The sequence below is a fragment of the Juglans microcarpa x Juglans regia genome, chromosome 2S (assembly GCF_004785595.1).
Source record: "Juglans microcarpa x Juglans regia isolate MS1-56 chromosome 2S, Jm3101_v1.0, whole genome shotgun sequence".
NCBI lineage: Eukaryota > Viridiplantae > Streptophyta > Magnoliopsida > Fagales > Juglandaceae > Juglans > Juglans microcarpa x Juglans regia.
The window spans coordinates 16117923-16139488 of NC_054597.1; the positions used below are offsets into that span (position 1 = coordinate 16117923).

Genomic DNA, 21566 nt, shown 5'->3' on the forward strand with positions numbered 1-21566 from the left:
ACTATCGTTGCAACCCTCAATCATCATTTACGATGAAAACAACCGTCACAATAGGGAATAAAATTGCCGCAAGTAGACAAATACTGGTAGGCCAACAGCGAAGGCTAAAGTCCGCGGCAAATCTAAAATCGATGCAACCACATACCTTTTGCGACAATTTCTTTTGGGACGAACATAAATTCGCAGTAAAAGCCACTATTTCTTGTAGTGAATATTAGTAAGTTAGATGAACCTAAACTTCCAGTAATTATTAAGTATCTAGCTAACTGGATTATCAACAAAAGATAATTACTCACTTCATTCCAGCAGGTTCATCACCAAGAAGATACACCAAGTTCGGGTCTAGATAAGAATAGGCGCTATAGTTGCAAAAATTTAAAACCGATGGCAAGCTGTAACGGTTAGGATTTGTAGTAGTGCTCAAAATAGCGTCTAGATCTCCACTCAATTCATCATGTAGATATTGAGTTTTGGTGGATTTAATAGACTGTTTCTTATGAATCCTACAAAGAACCCAGTCATCCAACTGCATAATACAAGATCATAGTTTAGTGATCATAGTTTAGTGATTTAAAACACAGTACAATGGGGTTGGAAAAAGGATCTCAAAGCTGCTTAAGATCATAGTTTTCCAATCATGTTAATGGTTTAGTGATAAAATGAAAGGATGAAAAACTGATACGTACACTCATGCCATGATTTGAACACCTTTTGCTTAGAGGTGGATCCTTGACTCTATATTCATGCATAATCCAATTAGTCTTTTCACCCTTTGGAGGTCTTCCCATATAAAAATCCAATGTCTTCCTATACTCAACTACGGTTCCATTGGATTTGATTTCCCTGTCAGCTCCGATGGCCTTCCAATATCCACCAGCAACAGCCGGATTTGGCAGGCTTCCATTTCGATACTTTCATTCTCTTGTGGTGAAAATCTACAATTCCGCTCCTCCATATCCGGTGTAGTTTTCTTGTAATCGAAGAAAAATGTTCATTTTTTACCAAAGTACTATTAAAGATGTTAAAAAAAATCAGAATAACAATAAGACCTACAAAAAAACAAAATCTGAAAAAGGAAGAGCTAGCCTAATTCTTCTCATGTTTATTGCTTTGCCCATTTGCTTTTGCATGTTTCAACGGGAAACTGACACTGACTGCATGCATATGATCGTACTGATCATACATTGATTTGCATAAAAACAGTGTACCGTAGATCCTTACAAACTGAACATATATCAAAGTAAAGAAAATAAAACCAAATGAATAGTCTTATGTTATGCTCAAACCATTGCATGGCATGACTGATTGCACCAATTTGGATGATTATTGAATCAAAATGTCCTCGATCTTGTTTCTAATTAATAGATATGTACTTAATATTGTGGTTTTCATTATAAAACTTTGAATATGGCCACGTATGCAACCTTTTATAAAACCTCTATAAAACCGTAGTGAACGAATATATAGCCTTTGAATTCTAGAAAAAGGCAATAGAAAGTGATGGGCCGGGAGTGCCTTGGACACTCGTAGAGAGCAACTGTTTATAGAAGCACAAGCATAATTACACATTCAGTCAAATGAAGTGAAGCACTATCCAACACAATAAAGGGCATATAAAACCGCAGTGATCGAACGCATATATGCCAGGAATATATGATCCTATATACCATGATTCTCTCGTTCAGATTAAAAATAATTAGCAAGAAAGAAACTTTATATCATGCGATGTTATGTTCAATCCAATTTCATTGGAAAAGATCCAGTTCCAAACAGCTCAAACCATAAAAGAATACCAAGAAAGAAACAGGATGTTTGAAGAAGATCAGTAATACCTGCAAGAAAATCTGGGTTATATGCATATAGGTTAACCTCCACGATGTTGTTAATCGGCAGGGGCTGATTCCATACTTTCTTCTTCAAGTAAAAGACGACGAGATCTTCGTCTGTTGGGAGGAATCTGTACCCAGGAGGGAGTTTGGAAAGAACTTCTTTTTCCTTAATCTTGCTGTGTCTGTTGAAATTGTTTGACTCATCAACGATATCTGCAGGAAACCCTTGATCATGAGCAGCTGCAATATTATTCATTGTGATCAATGAATTGACGTCGTTGCTCTGATCTAGTGTAGTACTGTCGAGGGCTAATTGGGGTTGCTCTCTAGAGTTATTGGCGAATGATTGGGTGGTACCAACAGCTGCCATGATAATCGGTTTAGTTTCCTTGCCATTAACAACCTACATATATATATATATATATATATATATATATATATATATATATATATATATATATACACCAGGACGGAAAAGTCTACTATGCCGCCCAAATGTTACCGCTCGGTTTGACCGCTAGGTGGTTTTTTTTTTTTTTTTTTTACCAAATGATGAAGAAAGTAATTTTAAATGTATTGATGTATTTTTTTTATTTTTTAAAAATATTTAAATACATTAAAAAAATGTGAATAGAAAAATGAAAAAAAAAACTAGTTTTACAACTAGTGGTCAAACCGAGCGGTGCTACTCGGGCGGCAGAATAGCACCGCTCATAACAGGACTCTTCCCTTTCATGATAATTTGAAATAATCGGTTTAGTTTCCTTGCCGTGAAATATGCATGGTATATTCTTTTTCAAATATTTTTAAAAATTATTTAAATATTTTTAAAAATTAAAATTACAAAATTCACAAACTCATTTTCCAGTGCTACTCCCAATGAAGATTCGGTACCATCGAATGGGTACTGAATTGTGTAAATTTTTTTTTCCTTCAAAAATTTTTTAAGTCACTTTAAACATTTAAAAAGCATTTATAAGCTTATTAAAAAACATTTCCTTAATCATTATGTAAAAAAAGAAATTATAAAAATTTGGTACAAAATTATATGTCTTCAAAAATTGGGTGGCTCTAGCTATGATTTCTCAAAAAAAAAAAAAAAAAAAAAAAACCACTTCTTTATCCATTAAATAAAAAATAAAGAAACAAAAAGTCCGTAGAAATCCTTGCTGGATCTACCCTTTTTCTTTATAATATGCTTATAAATTAGTCTTTTGGGAAAGAAATCGTTGGTTATAAAATATAATACAACTTGATCTGTTTTCTTTACTTCGAATTAATTGATTAAATATAGTTTTTTATCATTCAAATCTTATTTTGTTTTTATTGGCTTACATTATGCGGAATTTTTTAAATATATATTTTTTCAGTTCAGATTTTTTTTCTCTTTCGGTAGGGTACTTCCATGTTATTAATCCTGCTTTTCTTGTTCACTGCGATCGCAACTTTGTTAATAAAAACTTGAATCAATCAGTTTTTGAGATGTTTAGATTTTATCGAAATAATTCGAAAGTGAGGCCAATTATTTATTTTTATTATTTTAAATAATTGTTCCCCATTCACATGATACTTGACTAATATATATCAACACGTAATTAGTAATTATGACTGTTAACGTCGTGTTTTGCACACCTTTGGGACAAGCTCCAATAACTCAGGTTTTAAAAAATAGGCCCTACACAAGATAGAAAAGACTGCAATTTGAGAGGGCAGCCTTGGGGTCAGGTAATCTCTGAAGCCAAAGTTAATAAGTATTCTTGGACTGTAGCAAATAAGTAAGAGAGTCTACGGACCAAAGAGAGTATTCTCGTACCTAGGATCTGCTAATTATACTACTAGTTTGTGGAGCAGATCGGTGCCTGCTTTCCTGAAGTCCGTGTATCCGGTTACTGTTCTTTTTGTCAAATACTTTAAATGCGGTGTGGTTCTGTGATAACGTCATTAATGTGGCATTTTGTCCAGGTGGCGGAACCGTTAATGCCGCTTGCTTCTCCAACTTTCTCCTCCCAATCTGCCTTCCCTCTGGTTCGTTCATGCCTTCTATGTTAGTATATCAACAGTTCTCCGTATATCATGCCTATTGTGCGGGCAGGCACTCGAGGACTGGACACTACTCGAGTGGTCCTCAGATCGATGAGTCTCGTCCTCTGCAGTACCATCCTTCCTACAGGTCATGTACAGAGGAGCCTTCTAGTGGGCCTAGCTAATGGCTTTCTGCTCCAGGCTGGGCTTAATTGGGCTTCTTGGGCCTTGAGGGAAAAATCTCCTTACAGTTACCCCGCTAATTCTCACTGGACAAGTATGGTAGGAATTTATCATGATTCGATATGGCCTTCCTACAAAGGTCGAGAACCTTAGTTAGGTTTTCTGAGGTCCAGGAGGCTTCTGCGGGTTGGCATTTCTGACGGCGTTTCTATCTTCCATGATGTCATGAGCTCACCTTTTCATAGCATCTTTTCAACCAAGGAGTGTCAGGTGGCTGTTTGCGTCGCTTCATAAACCATATTCTCCAAATCCGAAACGACGAGTATCCTTATTGCCACAATACATGAGAGTCTAACCGTCACTTTCTTTTTATAAGACGTGGGAGTGGGACTTGGTTTCCACCCACTATGTTGTGAATGTAACAATATTCTAGTTCCCTTGATTTTTTTTTTTTTTTCTCTTCAACCAGTCTTCTTTGCTACTTCGTGTTCTGGTAGTGATGGCCTCTGAAAAATCTGTTCAACCCAATGTTTCCAACGGGGGCACCGCTGATACTGGGTCATTGTTTTTCGGTAGCGGATGGCACTCGACTACAGCCTCCTTAGCCCTAACATACTAAGTACCAGAGTTTGTTTCCTTCGATGTTCCTGGCCCTAACGAAGGCACTGTCGATGCAGAGGGTCATTCCACCAAGGTGGTCCTGTATCCTTCCATGTTTTCATGCGGCTTGAGACAGCCATTCCCTCATCCTTTTGTGACCTTCTGAACCAACCCGGCTTGGCCCTTTCCCAACTGCACCCGAATGCCTACAGCATTATCTGCCGGTGGGCTTTGTTGGAATACTTCTCGAATGACGCAGACCTTACTAGCCGCGAGTCGCTTCTTGCTCACTTGGAGCTTAGTTATGAAGGAAAGTCAAATTTGAAATAAATGAGTCTTACGTGCTATAGAGTAGTTTTGTTTGTCGTTTAGAGTACATTTTGGGATTGTTGAATTGTGATTTTTAAGAGACAGGAAACTAACTCCCTAACCTTCGGGTATTACAATGTAAATGCTTTTTCTTTATATTCTTGTAATGCATGTATATTAATTCCGAGTACTTCGCAAGACTATGAAATTTTGCTTGAATGAGTGGAATCCAAAATGGCGCAAGGAATTCGTGCTTAATTTGGTAAATAATGGCCAAATCCACCAATAAAGAACAGAAGAGTACTCATTCTTGATTATTAATTGAATATGGATAGAGAAAGCCAGCATTTTCGTAACGTACATCGGACATAGGAATTAAACACATGAAGGGAAAATCTCTGTAATTAGCTATTATATAGTCTCAACCTTTTCATTCCTTTAATTACTAGTTTTACGTGAGTATAGTCGAAACAATGTTGTTGTTCACTATGTAGGATCTTGGACACCAATCCAAGGATGTCAGGGTCTTTCGATGATTTCAGACACAAGTACAAAAGAGGCCGTATCTTACATTCCAAAGTTTACATTTGTAAAATCATATATTTTCCTATATATGAAATGCAAATGAAGCATAGTGCATAGTAGATAAAAAGATAGAAAGGAACTGAACAACATGATAGGTTTGAAAGACTGGAATACACAGCAGAAGAGGACTGAGACATGCGTCCCCCTGGCTGTTACAAAAGGGGAATTATAACATGAATTGGATTTAGAGTAATGTGCATGGGCTTTGCTTCCGTCGCCGGCTTTTCTTCGGTTTAGGGGGCTGCAAAACCACCTTGATTGCAGCATCAAACACAGCCTTAACATTCTGATGCATCACATGCAGCAAAAGACAAAATTAGATAATCTCTGTTGAAACAAGTATGAGAGTTATGACTTCTAACTGCTAATAAGGCGAAGAGTATCGCTATAAGAATACTAATTAGGTCGTCCCAATAACCATTAATTGTCCACGGAGTAAAAATCCCCTGTAAAATTGATAACTGAATTGTTGTGGCGACACGGAGTACCAAACACTAGTTTCTCGCCTGTTAGAAAATCAAATGAGCAAACCTGGTGAGTCTTGGAGCTGCACTCTATGTAAACAGCAGCACCAATTGCCCTCTTCAGCTCTTCACCCTGTCCAGCATTCAATATTCTCTCCATTAAATAACTTCATTAACCAAAGCAAACAGAGACCAGAAATAAAACAAAACAAAAGACTTGCCTGAGCAGTTGTGATAGGCGTAGCCCCAGGATGATCAATCAAATACTGCTTGTGATCCCGAAGATCTGCCAGAAATCACATCCAAACTTAAACCATTGGATTTAAGTATATATATGTGTGTGTGTGTGTGTGTGTATGTGTGTGTTCAATGTAATAATATATAGAAAAATTCCATACCACGTTTGGTTCCGACAAGCACTATTGGCACAGTAGGGGCGTAATGCCTCAGCTCAGGAATCCACTGGGAGCCAATATATATCGATATTTTAGAAAAAATATCTCGAGAATGCAAGCCATAAATGAAATGGAGAAATTAAGAAATATATATATATATATATATATATATATTGATGAAAAACCTTCTTGGAGATATTTTCGTAGCTGGCTCTGCTGATGAGTGAGAAGGCCAACAAGAAAACATCTGCACCCCTATAACTCAGTGGCCTCAACCTGTTGTAATCCTCCTGCCCTGTGTTCACCCAACATGAACGAACATTAACTATATATATGGAGAATCACAAATAATTATGTCAGGGAAATTGCACTTTACACCCGCCCTGAATTATAGCTGCCTTTTTCAACTCGCAATTGGCACCTTAAACTAATAAAACTAATGATTGAGAGCACCCTTTGGTTAATATCTAGTCATTCTAAGATTGCATCACAGGTCATAATTTTCATCCATCTCAATGGTCGATCTTAATTAGCTGACCCTGAAGATGCATGCAAATATTTCTTACCCGCAGTATCCCATAGTCCAAGGTTAACTGTGCTGCCATCAACCACCACATTAGCACTGAAGTTGTCGAACACAGTAGGCACATAATCCTACAAGATTTTCAACAAAGAAAACATCATTAATATATAATTAACAGACCGTAAATTATCCTTTTAATATATAATTTCTGTTAAATATGAATGAACGTGCATGTATAATCAAGGGAAACATTAATATCTATCATCATACTGTGGGGAAGGTATTGCTTGTATAAGAAATAAGCATGCAAGTCTTTCCGACAGCTCCATCACCAACTGTGACACACTTGATGAATCTTGCCGTGTTCATTTTCCAACTCTCAGCTTTCCTTTTCTTCAGACTCCTAGCAGATGATGAGCTTCTTCCTGATCTCTGTATTCCTTACTGCTTCCATTAGTACAAACCCTTGAGATTTCTTTCTCTATTTCTTAAGAGCAAGAGCTGCTAGAAAGCATCAAGGTGGTAGGAGGGTGTTGGGAAATGTGGTGTGAGTTCGAATTTTGAATAGAAAAGGAGGGGGGAGGAGTGGCATTTAATAAGCTGAGAAGCCCTGGCCTCAACCACTTTTGTTGTGCCTCTTTTATCTTTATACCATGATTGCCAATGGCTTTCTGTTCCTTTAAGGGGAAGGCCAGAGCGGGAAAGCCCCAAGACCAACAATAGATCATGGTAATTGGGTGGTGGGATGCTGGTGTTAGTTGGTTAAGTATTGTACAAGGCAGAGATTGAATGATGAATATTGAGAAAATATGAGTATGAAGTAGGTTTTGAGTATGAGACATGAAATCGTAATCCTGTCTTATAAAATGACATTAACATTCGCCTCATTTGTTAATCTTTTTTATTTTTTTTTATTTTTTTCTACTTTTAAAGACTAGTACTGTTAAAACCTTTTATACTGCAGTATATTGTTCAAACCTAAAAAGACGCAAGCGGTAGAATTTGACCATAGATAATAATAACTTTGATTGTATGGAAAAGCTATACATTCCCAAGTGAAAATATCATACCTCAAAGATGAGCTTTACTTTACGTGGGTGTCACCATAATTAAGGGAGAATTTATAATTAGTTATGGTCTTTCTCAAGATTGGTTGTTAGTTGAGGACCAACTTGCATTTTTTTTTATTAAAGTTAAACTTTTAGGATTCAATTGGTTACACAAAATTAAAATATCTCATCTCATCTCATCTCATATAATTATTATAATTTTTTCACTTATATATAAAATATAATAAATAATTTAATTTTTTTAAAATTTTAAAATAAAAATAATATTATAATAATATTTTATTCAACTTTAACAAAATATCTCATCTGATCGGCGTAACCAAACGAGACTTAATATATAAATGTATTTTAATTTTTATAATAAGTAATATTAAATACAGTTCTAAATTGTATAAATTTTGTGTGAAATTTATTATTAAAAAATAATTTTTTTATGTAAATTTAAAATTTAATCAATTTTTGTTTTTTTAAATGAGCGAGACTTGTACAAGGACAAATTGAAATATATAGGCCTGGTACACCAGTATTGCTAATCGGAACATCTCCAGTTTAGTAACGGTTGCTGTTGCGATTGCATATGCACGTCATAGGTATGGGAATGCAAAAGCACTATGCTTTATGCTGGCTTCGAGGACATAGTTTTTGCACGCAAATTAAGGTGCTGGAACACTTGGGTCTCGTATAATGATGCATGGGCCCATCTGAACTAATATAAATGTTTTGTATCTCGTTAGACTGCAGTTAAGCCATCGTTGTATTTAGAGAAGTGATTAGAGAAATTATGATAAAAATTAAAAGTTAATAATATTTTTTTTTTATTTTGAGATTTAAAAGCTTTGAATTTTTTATTTTATTTTATGTAAGAATTTAAAAAAATTATAATAATTAAATGAGATGATATGATATGAAAAATTTTATAAAAAGTGAATGAGGATTAAAACCTACGGATTGTCACACGTGCTTATGACGTACGTGCACAACGACCTCCAGTATATATTCGCCCTTAAATTTCTTGTCAAATGAATGAATGTAATTATTCATCTTCTGACTTAAATGGCTAATTTAGTGCGTTTGGATGATCAGTCGATCGAAGCTTCCACGCCAAGTGACTAAGAAAATTGGAATACCTCGCACATGACTACTTTGTCAAATATAAAAGCAAAAACTAACACTTTCCTTTTAATTATTGGGGTAAGTATTCCTGCTACGGAAACACTGTGTCCGTAACATTTTTGTTGAATAATTCCAACCAGCCCCGATGTAAATTGGCAATTAAAAAGGTCTGCCATGGAGGGTTGATACTCATCACGATTGTTGTACGAGGAAAATATTATCTCCCACTTTTTGATATGACAATGAAAGCAGTGCGTTGCCGAAGGATTGGTGCCGTGGACATATGTACATGGCACAAGCCTAATTAACCCAATCCCCCCTTCTTTCGTGTTAACATGCCATGTCTGTTCTAGAATTCATTTGTTGCCGAGCCATTGAAACTAGGGGTGCTACCGACCGGGGCTATATGGGTGAGTAGCTACCCATCCCGATCTAGGCAAGGTGACTAAATCGACCCTGCATCCCCATCTGTGCTCTCATTCCTAACCATCCGCATTCATTTATCAAGCGGGCGAATTGACACAATCATCATTAGGCCACTTTGTCTACCAACAGATTATTTCTAAAAGAAAAGCACAAAATCAGAACAAGAACACAAATATACTAAGAAGTCACATAAAACCAACAATAATCTCCAAAACCAACACCAATCTATAAATTTCTGGTACAACGATATACTTAAATAAAAAATCGTATCAAGAAATCTTAAATCCATTGTGGTGCATTGGCAACTTTGGTCTTGGATCCCAAAGAGCCAAGACCAAGTCGTGATAGTACAACTCGAAAGACCCGTAGAGAAAATCTTAGAGAATTACACTGCTTAGTGACCACTTAAAATAGAAAATTTCATAACTTCCAATTGAGAAATTTTATGATTGGAGGAAGAATCAATTTACATATTTAGGACTCTAAAAAACCATGGTGCCATGTGGCAGCTATGTGTCACTTACATGGCAAAGCTTAGAGTGCCACATGGCGTCCTTAGAACCTTTTGAAGAAATGACTAGGATTTACTTTCTTAAAAGTTTAAAACACATCACTTAAATGCTTGACATGTGGCATCCACATGAACCAATGGGAAGCTGCCAACTCATCAGGTCTATATGCCACATCACCATGGTCATGTCATCATTCACATCAACATGAACAGTAATCGGTCGTAGAAATAATCTCCCACATAGTCAACATCAAACCACCCCTAGGAAAGCTTAAAAAACTTTTGGACAAGTGTCACACATTAAGGGGAAAGTAGACCATAAAGGACCAACCTCAAAAAGTGGAAAAGTGGCTTTGCATCCCCTTGGATGGGCGTCCCACTCAGACAGCAGCACCATTAGTTTATCATTTCATGTCATCAGCTCCCTCAATCCACCATGCACATGTACATGAGGATGGATTCCAAAATAATTCGCAATCATAAGTCATGCAAGGAAAACCCTAGAGCTTTACTCTCTTGCTTTTATTTTCCTCTCTAGCTCTTACTCTCTTAAGCTCTATCTTGCTCGCCCTCTCACTAGATAATTTCCATCAATCTCTCTCTCTCTCTCCCATTCTCTAGAGCTTAACCACATAAACACTTAATTCTTCACCATACTAAGAACTCCCCACCATCGTTAGCTACTTAGACTATATTGAGATGATCGCATCTCATATCAAGATTTTTCATAATTTACTTCTCAAATATTATTCAAATATAAAACACTTTTAAATTTTAAATGTTCAAATTTTTCATCTAATCATTTCCTAATCATTATAACTTTATCAAACTTCCAAACAAAACAATATTACTTTTTCAAATTTCAAAACAAAATTAATATTAAAAATTATATTTAAACAACATTTTCATTTTATAATATTTTTATTCAACGTTATCTCAATCTCATTTTCCAATAGAACATCTTAACTAAAATTATGTTACTACTATTCACTGAATTATCATCTCATCTCATTACCCAAGCATTGCCTTAGTCTTGGGAGTCTCGGATTGGGCCTTCAAGGTATGAACACACTCCCACCTTTTTTCTCTAGTTCGGTTTTCAAAAGTTTGTTTATGAGTGTGTTTGGTGATAAAGTCTTGATCGTTGAGTATAGAGTTCATCTCGTTAAAGTCACTACAACAGTTTGTGTCTTTTAAAACCAATGCTTTCATCCCAAAAGATACTATTTTGTCCCAGAGTAGTTTTCGGAAAAAGGAAAAAAAAAATCACAAAATCGTTCCAATATCATTGTCTTGAAAGATTTTTTTGGACGAAAATGGAGAAAACCGTTCAAATGACATTCAAACACTTTTTTTGTTTGGGACAATTTTATTTTGTCTCAGATTAATGGTCGAATGATAAAATTCTACTGTTCGAATTAAGGCAGGTAGATTTTCGTTTCAAACGAGTGTACGAACGAGAAGAGAAATGGTATTCCTCCATTCAAAATAAGGAAAATTAATAAAATTAGGTGCACCATAGCCTTTCTTCTTAAAAAAAAAAAAAAAAAAAAATCACCCTCTTGAAAAGATGAAGATAAGGAATTAATTTATAAGGACATGATATAGTTATGAATCAGATTTAAAAAATAGTTGTTTTACTATGTAGTTATGATTAAGCATTAGAGTTAAAAACACAAGCATGTTTTATGTAGTACTATTGCTTATTTCAAAAAATAATTATGTAACTTAAATTCAAGAAATATAAGAAAACTGTTTATTTGTGACTAACTATTTCTTACAAAAGTAATTATTTCCTACTAAAATGAATCTATTTTCGTCACAAATATTCATTTTTCTTGTAGTAATTAATTAAGTTTAAATTTAGTTATTAAAAAACCAATTATATTAATTGGACTTATACTTTTTTAAGGAATAAATGCTATTGATATTATGAATAATTGATCAAATTCTCTTGCTAATATAATTAACAAGTGCATGGTGGAAAAAAAAAAAAGACACATTTAATAAATTTTTATAAGTACACAAATCGTTCGAGTATTTTTTAATTGAAAAGTGTACAAAATTCAAGTAAATGTATACATGTCACTCTTTGGATAGCTCGTAAGCAAAATGGACTTATGATTTGCTTCGCTAATTTAACATGTCTCATCTAGTCTGATATGATAAATGAAAAATCAGTGGTTCAAATCTAAAGCAACAGAGGTAAACAGGTATTTTTCCAATTTTACTAGACTATTTATAATTGAAAACACTAAACAAGAAAAAAGAGATGTTTTAGTCATAAAAAAATCTTATAAAAATAAATTTACAAACTGATGTAATTTAATATAGTACGTGTTAAAATGTAAAGTTATTTTTATTATAAAATAAATTTTAATATATCATATAAAATTATATTAATTTATAGATTTATTTTTATAAAATATCTCTATAACTATAACACTTCTTAAGGCAAATATTACGATATAGTTTGAGTTATTTAGAAATATGACTCCATTAATGTTTTCGTCCGTAACCATCAACCAAAAACACGTGGCCTAATCACAAGCTGGCATGTTAATTTTAACCTTAATTTCTTAAAAAATAAATCAAAATTATTTAAAGTAAGATCAAATTTATAATAAAATAATTTCTAAAATTATAAAAGATTGAAAAAAAATGCATGTATGGCTACTAGTGGTTTCTGGGTGGCCACTCACAATGACCACTGTGTGGAGGTAGCCAAACAAGGCCATCCGTGTAATTAGGGATGGCAATTTGTGATTGCGAATCATTTTCGTATAATATCAAATCATAAATATTAGAGTATATAGATCAACTAGAATCCGATTCATTTAAATAAACAGATTAGATCCTAAAATTCTAATCTGACCAGGTTAATTAACAGATGACACGACACAATTCGTTTAGTAAATTATTTTTATTGGATTAATCTGGACACAACCTATTTAACTCATTTCAACCCGTTTAATAGAAATGGGTTGAGTTGACCATATATTTATTTGTTAACCCAATAGATATAATTTCATATATAGTACAATGATACATATATAAATAATCCATAATTACAACTAGATTTATGATAAAATATTTTATTATCAATATCAAAATTAATAATATATAAGAAAATTAATATTTTTACAAAATAAAATTACATATAAGAAAAAAAAATTTAATAGTTTGAGATATAACGTAATCAAATACTAATATAAAATTTAAAAATATAAAATCTAAAAATAGAATTTATTCATGTTATACAGTTTGATTCACGTTTCACGGGTTGATTATGCGTTTCACAAATTGAATTGTAATTAACCCATTTATTAATTATATAGTATCGGATCAACTCGTTTTGATTCAAACACATTTAGATGGTCAAAACAAATCCGTATATTGTGTGTGGTGTACATGTGCATGTATGTTAATTTTAACGCTGGTAGTATTTATTGTCATCCCTGCACGTGGTGGTTAGGACCCACTGATCATGGTCGCGGGCCCACCCTCGTAAATTGCCAGGCCATCCCAAGTTACAACACCCATGCAAATTATCTACACAGGCGTAGCTTTCCGACACAGCTTGGGCCGGATGCAGAATTAAGGCTTTTTACACAATCATGCCCAGCTACCAAATCAGTGGACAAGGTCAAGCCCATTGGACTTTTAGCTACAAATCCCTGGGTGAGTTAATCCTTTGATCATCTAATCCTATTTTGACTTTGAAAATCAAATCGTACTTGACTTTGGTAAACACCAAAATAACTACGTACTCTAAAGAATAAAATACCAAATATAATATAAATAACCTAATTTTAATAAGATTCTTCAGACATTATGTCAATTGTTGATATAATTTTCTGACATGATAGAGACTCAACAATACAGTCGAATCTATGGGTGAAAAAAAAAACTTGGTACCAATTTCATTTTTCTTAAAATACGTCAAAATCGATCTTATTCTGATTTTCTTTTTTCTAATATCTGACCGGACCGGTTCATATATATATATATATATATTATATTGTATAAAATATTTTTTATATGATTCTTTATATTATATATAATTTTTATATATAATTATATAAAATAACTTTGTTTTATATGATAAATTATTAATTAATATAAGAGTAATTATAAATACAACCGTGAAGTATGTGAACGCCGCGTAATCGGTTTAAAAAAGAGTAGGGTTTAATATTAAAAAATTAATTTTTTTTTTCATGTGGATCCCATATTTTATTCACTTTTTTCAAAATGATTACGCAGCAGTTACACAATTCACAGTTGCAAATATCTTTTCTCTTAATATAATATTAAATTTTAAAATCCTAAATAAATAACCTAGCTATTATCACTATCAGATGCTCTTCCATAAAATAAATAATAAATGAAGAATATAAAATGTAAATAAAAAGATAGAGACATATAAACTTAAGTTCGGCATAAAAGGCTACGTCTATGGATTATTTGAAGATGAAATCTGCTATATTAAAAAATGTGTGCCACTACAAGAGATTGGGTTTTTTTAGACAAAAAATCTTGTCTCAGAAAACCCAAATTTTGTCCCAAAATGTTTTGGAGAAGAAAAATCTTGTCTCTATTTTATCTCGAAAAGACCGCCTCAAAAGGTTTTTGGAAACATATCATTTTTAGGAATGAAATTAGGCGGAACCAGTTGAAACTGTTCGAGCGAGACTTTGTTTTTTAGACGAGCCAATTTTGTCTCAAAAATCCGTTCGAATGGAAATATTTCAGTTCAAACCGACAAGTCTATTCGAACACTATGAAATTTTGATTCAAACTAATAATCATATTTGATCCTATTTGAACGAACCGAGTATTCGAATAGATTTTATGCGTTCGAATAAATAAATTTATCAAATAACTTTTGTTCGAACATAAATTATGTCTGTTCAAACAAACATTTTATTTTCGAAAATTCTGTCTGTTCGAATAGGTTTTGCATAATAATTTTGTTCGAATAAATATTTTATTGTTTGAACGGCCGTACGGACTGTATTTCTCGATTGTCGTTTGAATGGGTTAGTTTTTGCTCGAATGGTTCTGTTTTTGTTTGAATGATTTATAAATGGTAATTTACCATTCGAACTGGTTATTTACCATTCAAACGGTATTAATCATACAAATAAAAATTTAATTAAAAATATTATACTAATATTACACAAAATGTAATTTAAACATCAATTGTTCAAATGTTTTGGAATATCATAATATAAATGCAATTAAAGAAAAAGTAAATTTTAAGATTGTGGTGGTGGCATAGAGTTTTGAGACATCACTGACTGGAACTATTTAAACAATTTTTGGTTATTCAACTACAACATCTCTTCTAATCTCGCCTCTAAATCCGCTGCTTGATCTAATCGGGTCAGCAACTCATTTTCCTTTGACCTCAATCGTTCAATCTCAAGTGTGCTTCCTCCAATTCCTTAATCTTGTCGTTATTCGATCTGGCTCAAGAAGAAGATGATGATGGTTTCAAGTAACATCCTAGGCCCCTCAAATATCCAGAACGTGATCCAAGAACTTGAGAAAACAAAAACATCATCATGGATCCACAACAGTTTCATTAAGAGAAATCATCTTATCCTACAAAAATAAAAACATTAAAGTTAGCATAAGTAAAAAAAATATAATTAGACAATGGAATTAAAGAAATTTAAACATACATAATTTAAACAAACTCCATCATAATTTTTATGTGTTTTAGCATACAATTGAGTCAGATCATAATGAGCAGTACTTTCTTCTTCCTGTAGAAGGAAAATCTATATTAGAACTTAAATAAAAAAAAATATAGTATATGTTAATATTTAACGGGGACGAGAATAACTTATTTTTTTTAGACAAACGATGAAAAGATTGAGAACCCGCATATGATGTATCGTTAATTTTGATCTATTTGCTTGGTTCACAGTACTTCGTTGCTAAAAAAAAATTATGTTTATATGTTTAATACATCTATCAGATACTATTAAAAAAACATAGCAGCGAAATTACCTGATAAGCAGGATCTTCAAATATATCACAAACCTTCTCTCATTCATTGGGTGGTATTGCTTGGAATGGATTTTGGCGCGCCTCTGTTGTAATACTGAACTTCTTATAGTGTGCATGACATTAACCTTTGTACTTCCGAAAGGCATTCGACATCAGTTCTTCAACTGTTAATCGATCCTCTTGTCGACCAAGATTAAGTTCAAACTTGTTGGGGAGTGAGTATTACTTTCTCACCCCGCATCATTGCAGAGTTCCTTGATCTTCCGCACGTGGTTGGCTCATATCTTGTAGTGGTTGCACCATCTGATTCGGACACACCGGCCGCATCCTCATTACCAGCACCGAATGTAGAGCTATTTGATGATGGTTTGACAGATAATTAGGTCCATCAGCTTGTGCGAGACCCTTAGGCTCCTCCATATGATGGGAGCAAGGTAATCCGACAGGGCGACTGTAATGCATTTTTTAGATTGCTTAATTTGATTGTTGGATATAATATTGATCCGAAAAAATACAAGATTGATTTCGAGATCGATAGAGCCAGATTTTTGTTGTGGATAACACGGGGGGACCCAATTGATCTGGCATTGTATTTCTTCCTCAGCATTCGATCGGAGTCACGCTATTCCAGTGGAGGTAGTCTACCATTTGCACTACTCATATCTAATCTCCTATTTTGATCGAAGGTTACAGTGTCTACAATTTAGTAGAGGTCGCCACAAATGGGGCCCCTTAACAAGATCATATTCAGCAAGAGCAATGGGCACTTGCAGAAGACTGCACCAGAACAACCCAGTGGCACGCCGACCGATCCAACTTCTAGTAGTACTGCTAGTGTTAAGGAACAACCTGCTATAGCTACTTTGGATTAGGTACAAACTCTATTTGTAAAGTTCATTGAGCCCATCATGAAGAAACTTAGGGATCTCGATGGACAGGTTAAAACGTTACAAGAGGATTTTGATCTACCTAGCAAGTAGATCGTTTTAGTTATTATTTTACTTTTTTATGTTGTATAAAACATTATATATTTGGGATGTTAATGTATGGTTTTAATTTTCGTGTTTGCTACCTTGTTTATTTTTTTCATTTTATTTACCATTCATGATAATATAAAAAATAACACTATCTTTGAAGTTATATTTATATAAATTTAACATAAAAGAAATCACTATAAAATTTTGAAATTAATTACATAAAATTAATTTATAAATTTATAAATATTTTAACTCACCATAAATAATATTATATAATATATACAAATTTTTTATATTTTGAAAATGATAACAAATTAATGGAAAAAATATATACACAAATTAACGATGATAAACAACTAAAATATAATTTCCAACCAAATTAATCGCTTGAATGAATAAATATGGTGTTCGAATAAGTTTGAACTGTATTTGTTTTTTCGAACGGTCCAACAACCATGCCAATACATTTTCCCACCAAATCTCCTCCGTTCGAACAAGTAAATATAAGTTCGAAAGGTTATGAACTTTTTTAGGAAAAAATAAATTAATTTCTCGCCAAGATTATTATTCGAACAGACATTAATTCTATGTTCGAATCTATTTTGTCCCGTACGAAAAGTTGTGCATTTTTTAGACGATTTTATTCGTCTCAAACTATCTCATTCGAACGAATTTAGAAATTCAGACAGTTTTTTAGACGAAAATCAATAAATACTTTTAAGATGAAATTTAATATGTCCCTAACGAATTTCGTCCCTAAAAATAAAATTTCTTGTAGTGTGCCGTTCCTATAGAAATTTGGAGAATGGGGATTCGAATAAAGTGTAGCGAAGTGCCTAGATTCGCATAGATTTCATTTTTAAATAAAAAGTATTTATCCTTCTTTGAAATAGTTAAGTCCCAGTGATTTTACGTCACTTTCATATATTTGAATTAATCAACCTCTTTTGATTTTATCTCCTTGTTATCTTATATCTTTGTTCTATTTTTGGCAATGAGTTCAAGTTCATTTAATCGATAATACAACTTAATATTATACGGGAGTCTTCAGATGATCTTTGGTAGATCTTTTCAAAATAAAAAATTGGATTATTGATTTCGTTCCCCTAAGTTTACGTATTCAATCTGGTATCTTAAAAGCGGTATTTACAAGTCGATCTTATTCTTCCAATGAACTACCTAAACCCTCTTCAACCATTCCCAAGACTCCATTCTTTTTACATAACCATCTTTTCATGCACGTCCTGTATACCCAGACTCTCTCTTTCACTGCACCTTGTTTTCAAATTATTTATACAAACATCAATTCCTTTTTCATGCGCATCAAAACTTAAAAGGTTTTCTAATTTCTGATCGCTGTTACTTTTTCTTGATAAAGTTTTCTGCTTTGAGAAAAATACAGAATCATGATCTGCTATTGCTGAATTCATTCTTTCTTTCTTTCTTTCTTTTGTGTTTTTAGGTCATCGATCAGATGCAAGGGGAAAATATTGAAGGCAGCGCGGGGACGACGCATCCTGCATGCGCTGCATGCAAGCATCAAAGAAAGAAGTGCACCGAGGAATGCGTATTGGCACCCTATTTTACAGCGGATAGAAGCAGAGAATTTCAAGCCGTTCACAAGGTTTTCGGCGTCAGCAACGTGACAAAGATTATGAAAAGTCTGAGTGAGAAAGACAGGAAAATAGCGGTGGATTCCTTGATATGGGAAGCTTCGTGTAGGCAGAAAGATCCGATCTTGGGTTCTTATGGAGAGTATAGAAAGGTTTATGATGAGCTTAAGCTGTGCAAAAGGCAAAACCAAAATCAAATGATGCAATTATCAAGGCAATGGGGTACTACAGGGTACAAAGCGGCACCGGTATTGAATATTGGATGGAGTGCTGGGAGTAATGGCATAAATAATAAGGGACTGAATATTGGTGGAATTATGGGAAACTCGTTGAGTTGCATTCATGATAATGATCAGAACGGCATCGTTGATCATTCTAATCCGTATTCTTATACAGCTTTAAATTATGAAGATAGAGCAAATCAAGAAAATCATGGTGGCCGTGGTGTTCCATTAATGCAGCAGAACTCGATCGATGGACTAATTAACCAACAATACTATGTTCCAGGTAATTTCTCTATTTCTTTAATCTATATATCTATATATATATATATATATATATATATACAAATTTCTTTAATCTATATTATATACAAATTGGATGGTTTCTACTTTCTAGTATGACCTCCTGATCACTACCCCGTTTAATTTACAATAATATATTTCATGATCAATTCAAGATTCAATGTCCGGCTGATCAACATCTGATGATACACTATCTTACCAGAAAAATTAAAATGCATGCAAGGTTAAGTAGTAATGTCACCAAATTTTTTATATAGTTTGATGTTTGGGTATTGATCAGGCAATCAAAACCAATTTTTTTTTTTTTTTTAATTTCTTTTTCTATGACATTGTTTGTGACATATTGGAACAATATGATATCTGGTTATTCAGTTGTATTATTTTGTTATTAAGTGATTGTGAAATTAGGACGACTTTGTACGCGACTGTATGGTTATGAAGTGACTGGTTTTTAATTTTATTTGTTAATTTTTTGCTAGACTGTTGATTAAATTTCATTTGCCTTGATCAATTTATAGAAGTAATCCCTCTGATCTAATAATTAGTTAAAGTCTTGAATTTACAAAAGTTGTGGTGTTTGTGGTGTTTGTGTATCAGCTCAAATGAACTGTGAAAAGTATAAAAATAATAGTGAATAATTCGTAAATAATAGTGAAGTAGTCTAAAAATATCTGGGAATAATTATGTTCCCGAACAAACCCTTAATTTTAAACTTTTATTTATTAGAGATTTGAAGAATGTGCATGTCTCCACATCGGCTTGTATCAATTAATTTAATAATATAATTTTTTCTCTTGTTTTCTCACCCTTTGAACATACTGAGATCCCATTTATTAAGAAAGTACCCCTAATTAGTTTGCTTAATTGTCATGATATTGTAGGTCAATTTAATTAGCCCCGCCCATCAATGGCAAGACGATAGATCAGATCATCATATGCCACGATTGTTTTTTGGTTCCGGACCGATTGAAGGCAATAATTGAATAATGATCAGTACGTGTGCGTGCATGATGCACTTTGTTATTTGATGATTTCTTGAACTCATCAGTCGATGCATTCGAGCTATATCGAAGGAGGAATTAACTTAATTCGACTCCAGAGTCCGAACCTTTGTCGATCGATCAGATCTAAGTTTATCAAAGTTGTTATTATTTTTTTTTTCACATTCCCATGTTATGATCTGCATGCGAAACAAACATATATTAATAGAATTATATAAAATTGGGTATAATTGAATTCGGATCAATTCGAATTGACACGAATTTGACCCGACATACATGCTTTCCTAATGTGATGAAAACAAAAATAAAAATCGATAAACGAAATCCCAATCAATAAAATGACCAATCATATCCCTTTATAATCATTGACAATCTAATGCATGCTACCATCCTTCAATCATATAAGAATTAGGTGATATAGTCTTATTGCATTACATAATATAGAACACGTACCAACAATTAAAATAGTATTTGGAGTGCCCGAAAATACCTCCTCCCTATAAAAAGGTGATATAGCCTTTGAAGTGCAATGTTATTATGTTGAGATATCTTATTTTTAGAGATTGATACATGCTTTCGTTTTATATTTAAAATACTCTTTTTCTTTTCCTTTTTCTTTTCCTTTGTGCTAGCAAAATCACCTGCAGGACTCTATTCATTTTAGCTTTTGTAACCAGCACCATATTTTTTGTGCTGTTGTCATATTTTAGTGGTCCTTCGAGAGATATTGTTCTCTTTCGGTTTGTCTAATGAAAAATGCTTGCTTGTTCAATGGGTTTGTTTACTGAATTTGACCGCTAGTCTATGTTTCTAATGTTTAAAAAACTAATGTAAAGTTTAGAAGAGTACCAGGAGGCTAATGCAAAGTTGGAAGGAAGGCAATTGAGGTGTGAAGTGAGGAGGGAAAGAAGATGGCAAAGGCCTATGGGGAATATACACAAGCTTAACTTTGATGCAGTTGTCGACTTGAAGAACAAGAGAACTGGCATGGGTATATGTTATAGTCACAGACTGTAATGGAGATGTTCTGGCTGCTATTTGCTCTAGGAAAGACCATGTGGTTTCTCCTTATTGCTGAGTGTCTTGCCTTGCAAAGGTCTATTGAGCTTTGCTTAGAGATGGGTTTCTGGACTGTCATGTTGGAAGGGGATGCAAAAGGAGTGATAGAGGTAGTGCTCTCGGAGGAGTTGGATGAATCTGAACATGGTCAACTGATTGAGAATACAAAGAGGCTACTAGCACAAGGAATATTACATTAGTCCTTGGGTTTTATACATAGGAAATATAGTTTCACATAATCTTGCAAAAATGTCTTTCCTCTGCTATAGAGGAAGCACCACAGGAAGTTTTACAGTATATTGTAGATGATAAAAGTTATACTGATTTGAGTTTATAATGAG

The 21566-nt window shown here is 33.6% G+C and overlaps 2 protein-coding genes across 2 annotated transcripts; one reads left to right on the forward strand and one right to left on the reverse strand.

Annotated features, from left to right (window-relative positions):
- Nucleotides 1-5418: 5418 nt before the first annotated feature.
- LOC121251793 (rac-like GTP-binding protein RAC2) lies at nucleotides 5419-7531 on the reverse strand. The gene is made up of 7 exons (XM_041151142.1): nucleotides 7181-7531; nucleotides 6954-7041; nucleotides 6573-6682; nucleotides 6391-6454; nucleotides 6214-6278; nucleotides 6060-6125; nucleotides 5419-5814 (listed from the first exon to the last, which is right to left on the reverse strand). Exons 1-7 carry the CDS (start codon nucleotides 7277-7279, stop codon nucleotides 5713-5715), a joined length of 594 nt encoding a protein of 197 aa, XP_041007076.1. The 5' UTR covers nucleotides 7280-7531; the 3' UTR covers nucleotides 5419-5712.
- Nucleotides 7532-16773: 9242 nt separating this feature from the next.
- LOC121253418 lies at nucleotides 16774-21425 on the forward strand. The gene is made up of 4 exons (XM_041153431.1): nucleotides 16774-16887; nucleotides 18491-19148; nucleotides 21008-21157; nucleotides 21214-21425. Exons 1-4 carry the CDS (start codon nucleotides 16774-16776, stop codon nucleotides 21423-21425), a joined length of 1134 nt encoding a protein of 377 aa, XP_041009365.1.
- Nucleotides 21426-21566: the final 141 nt, after the last annotated feature.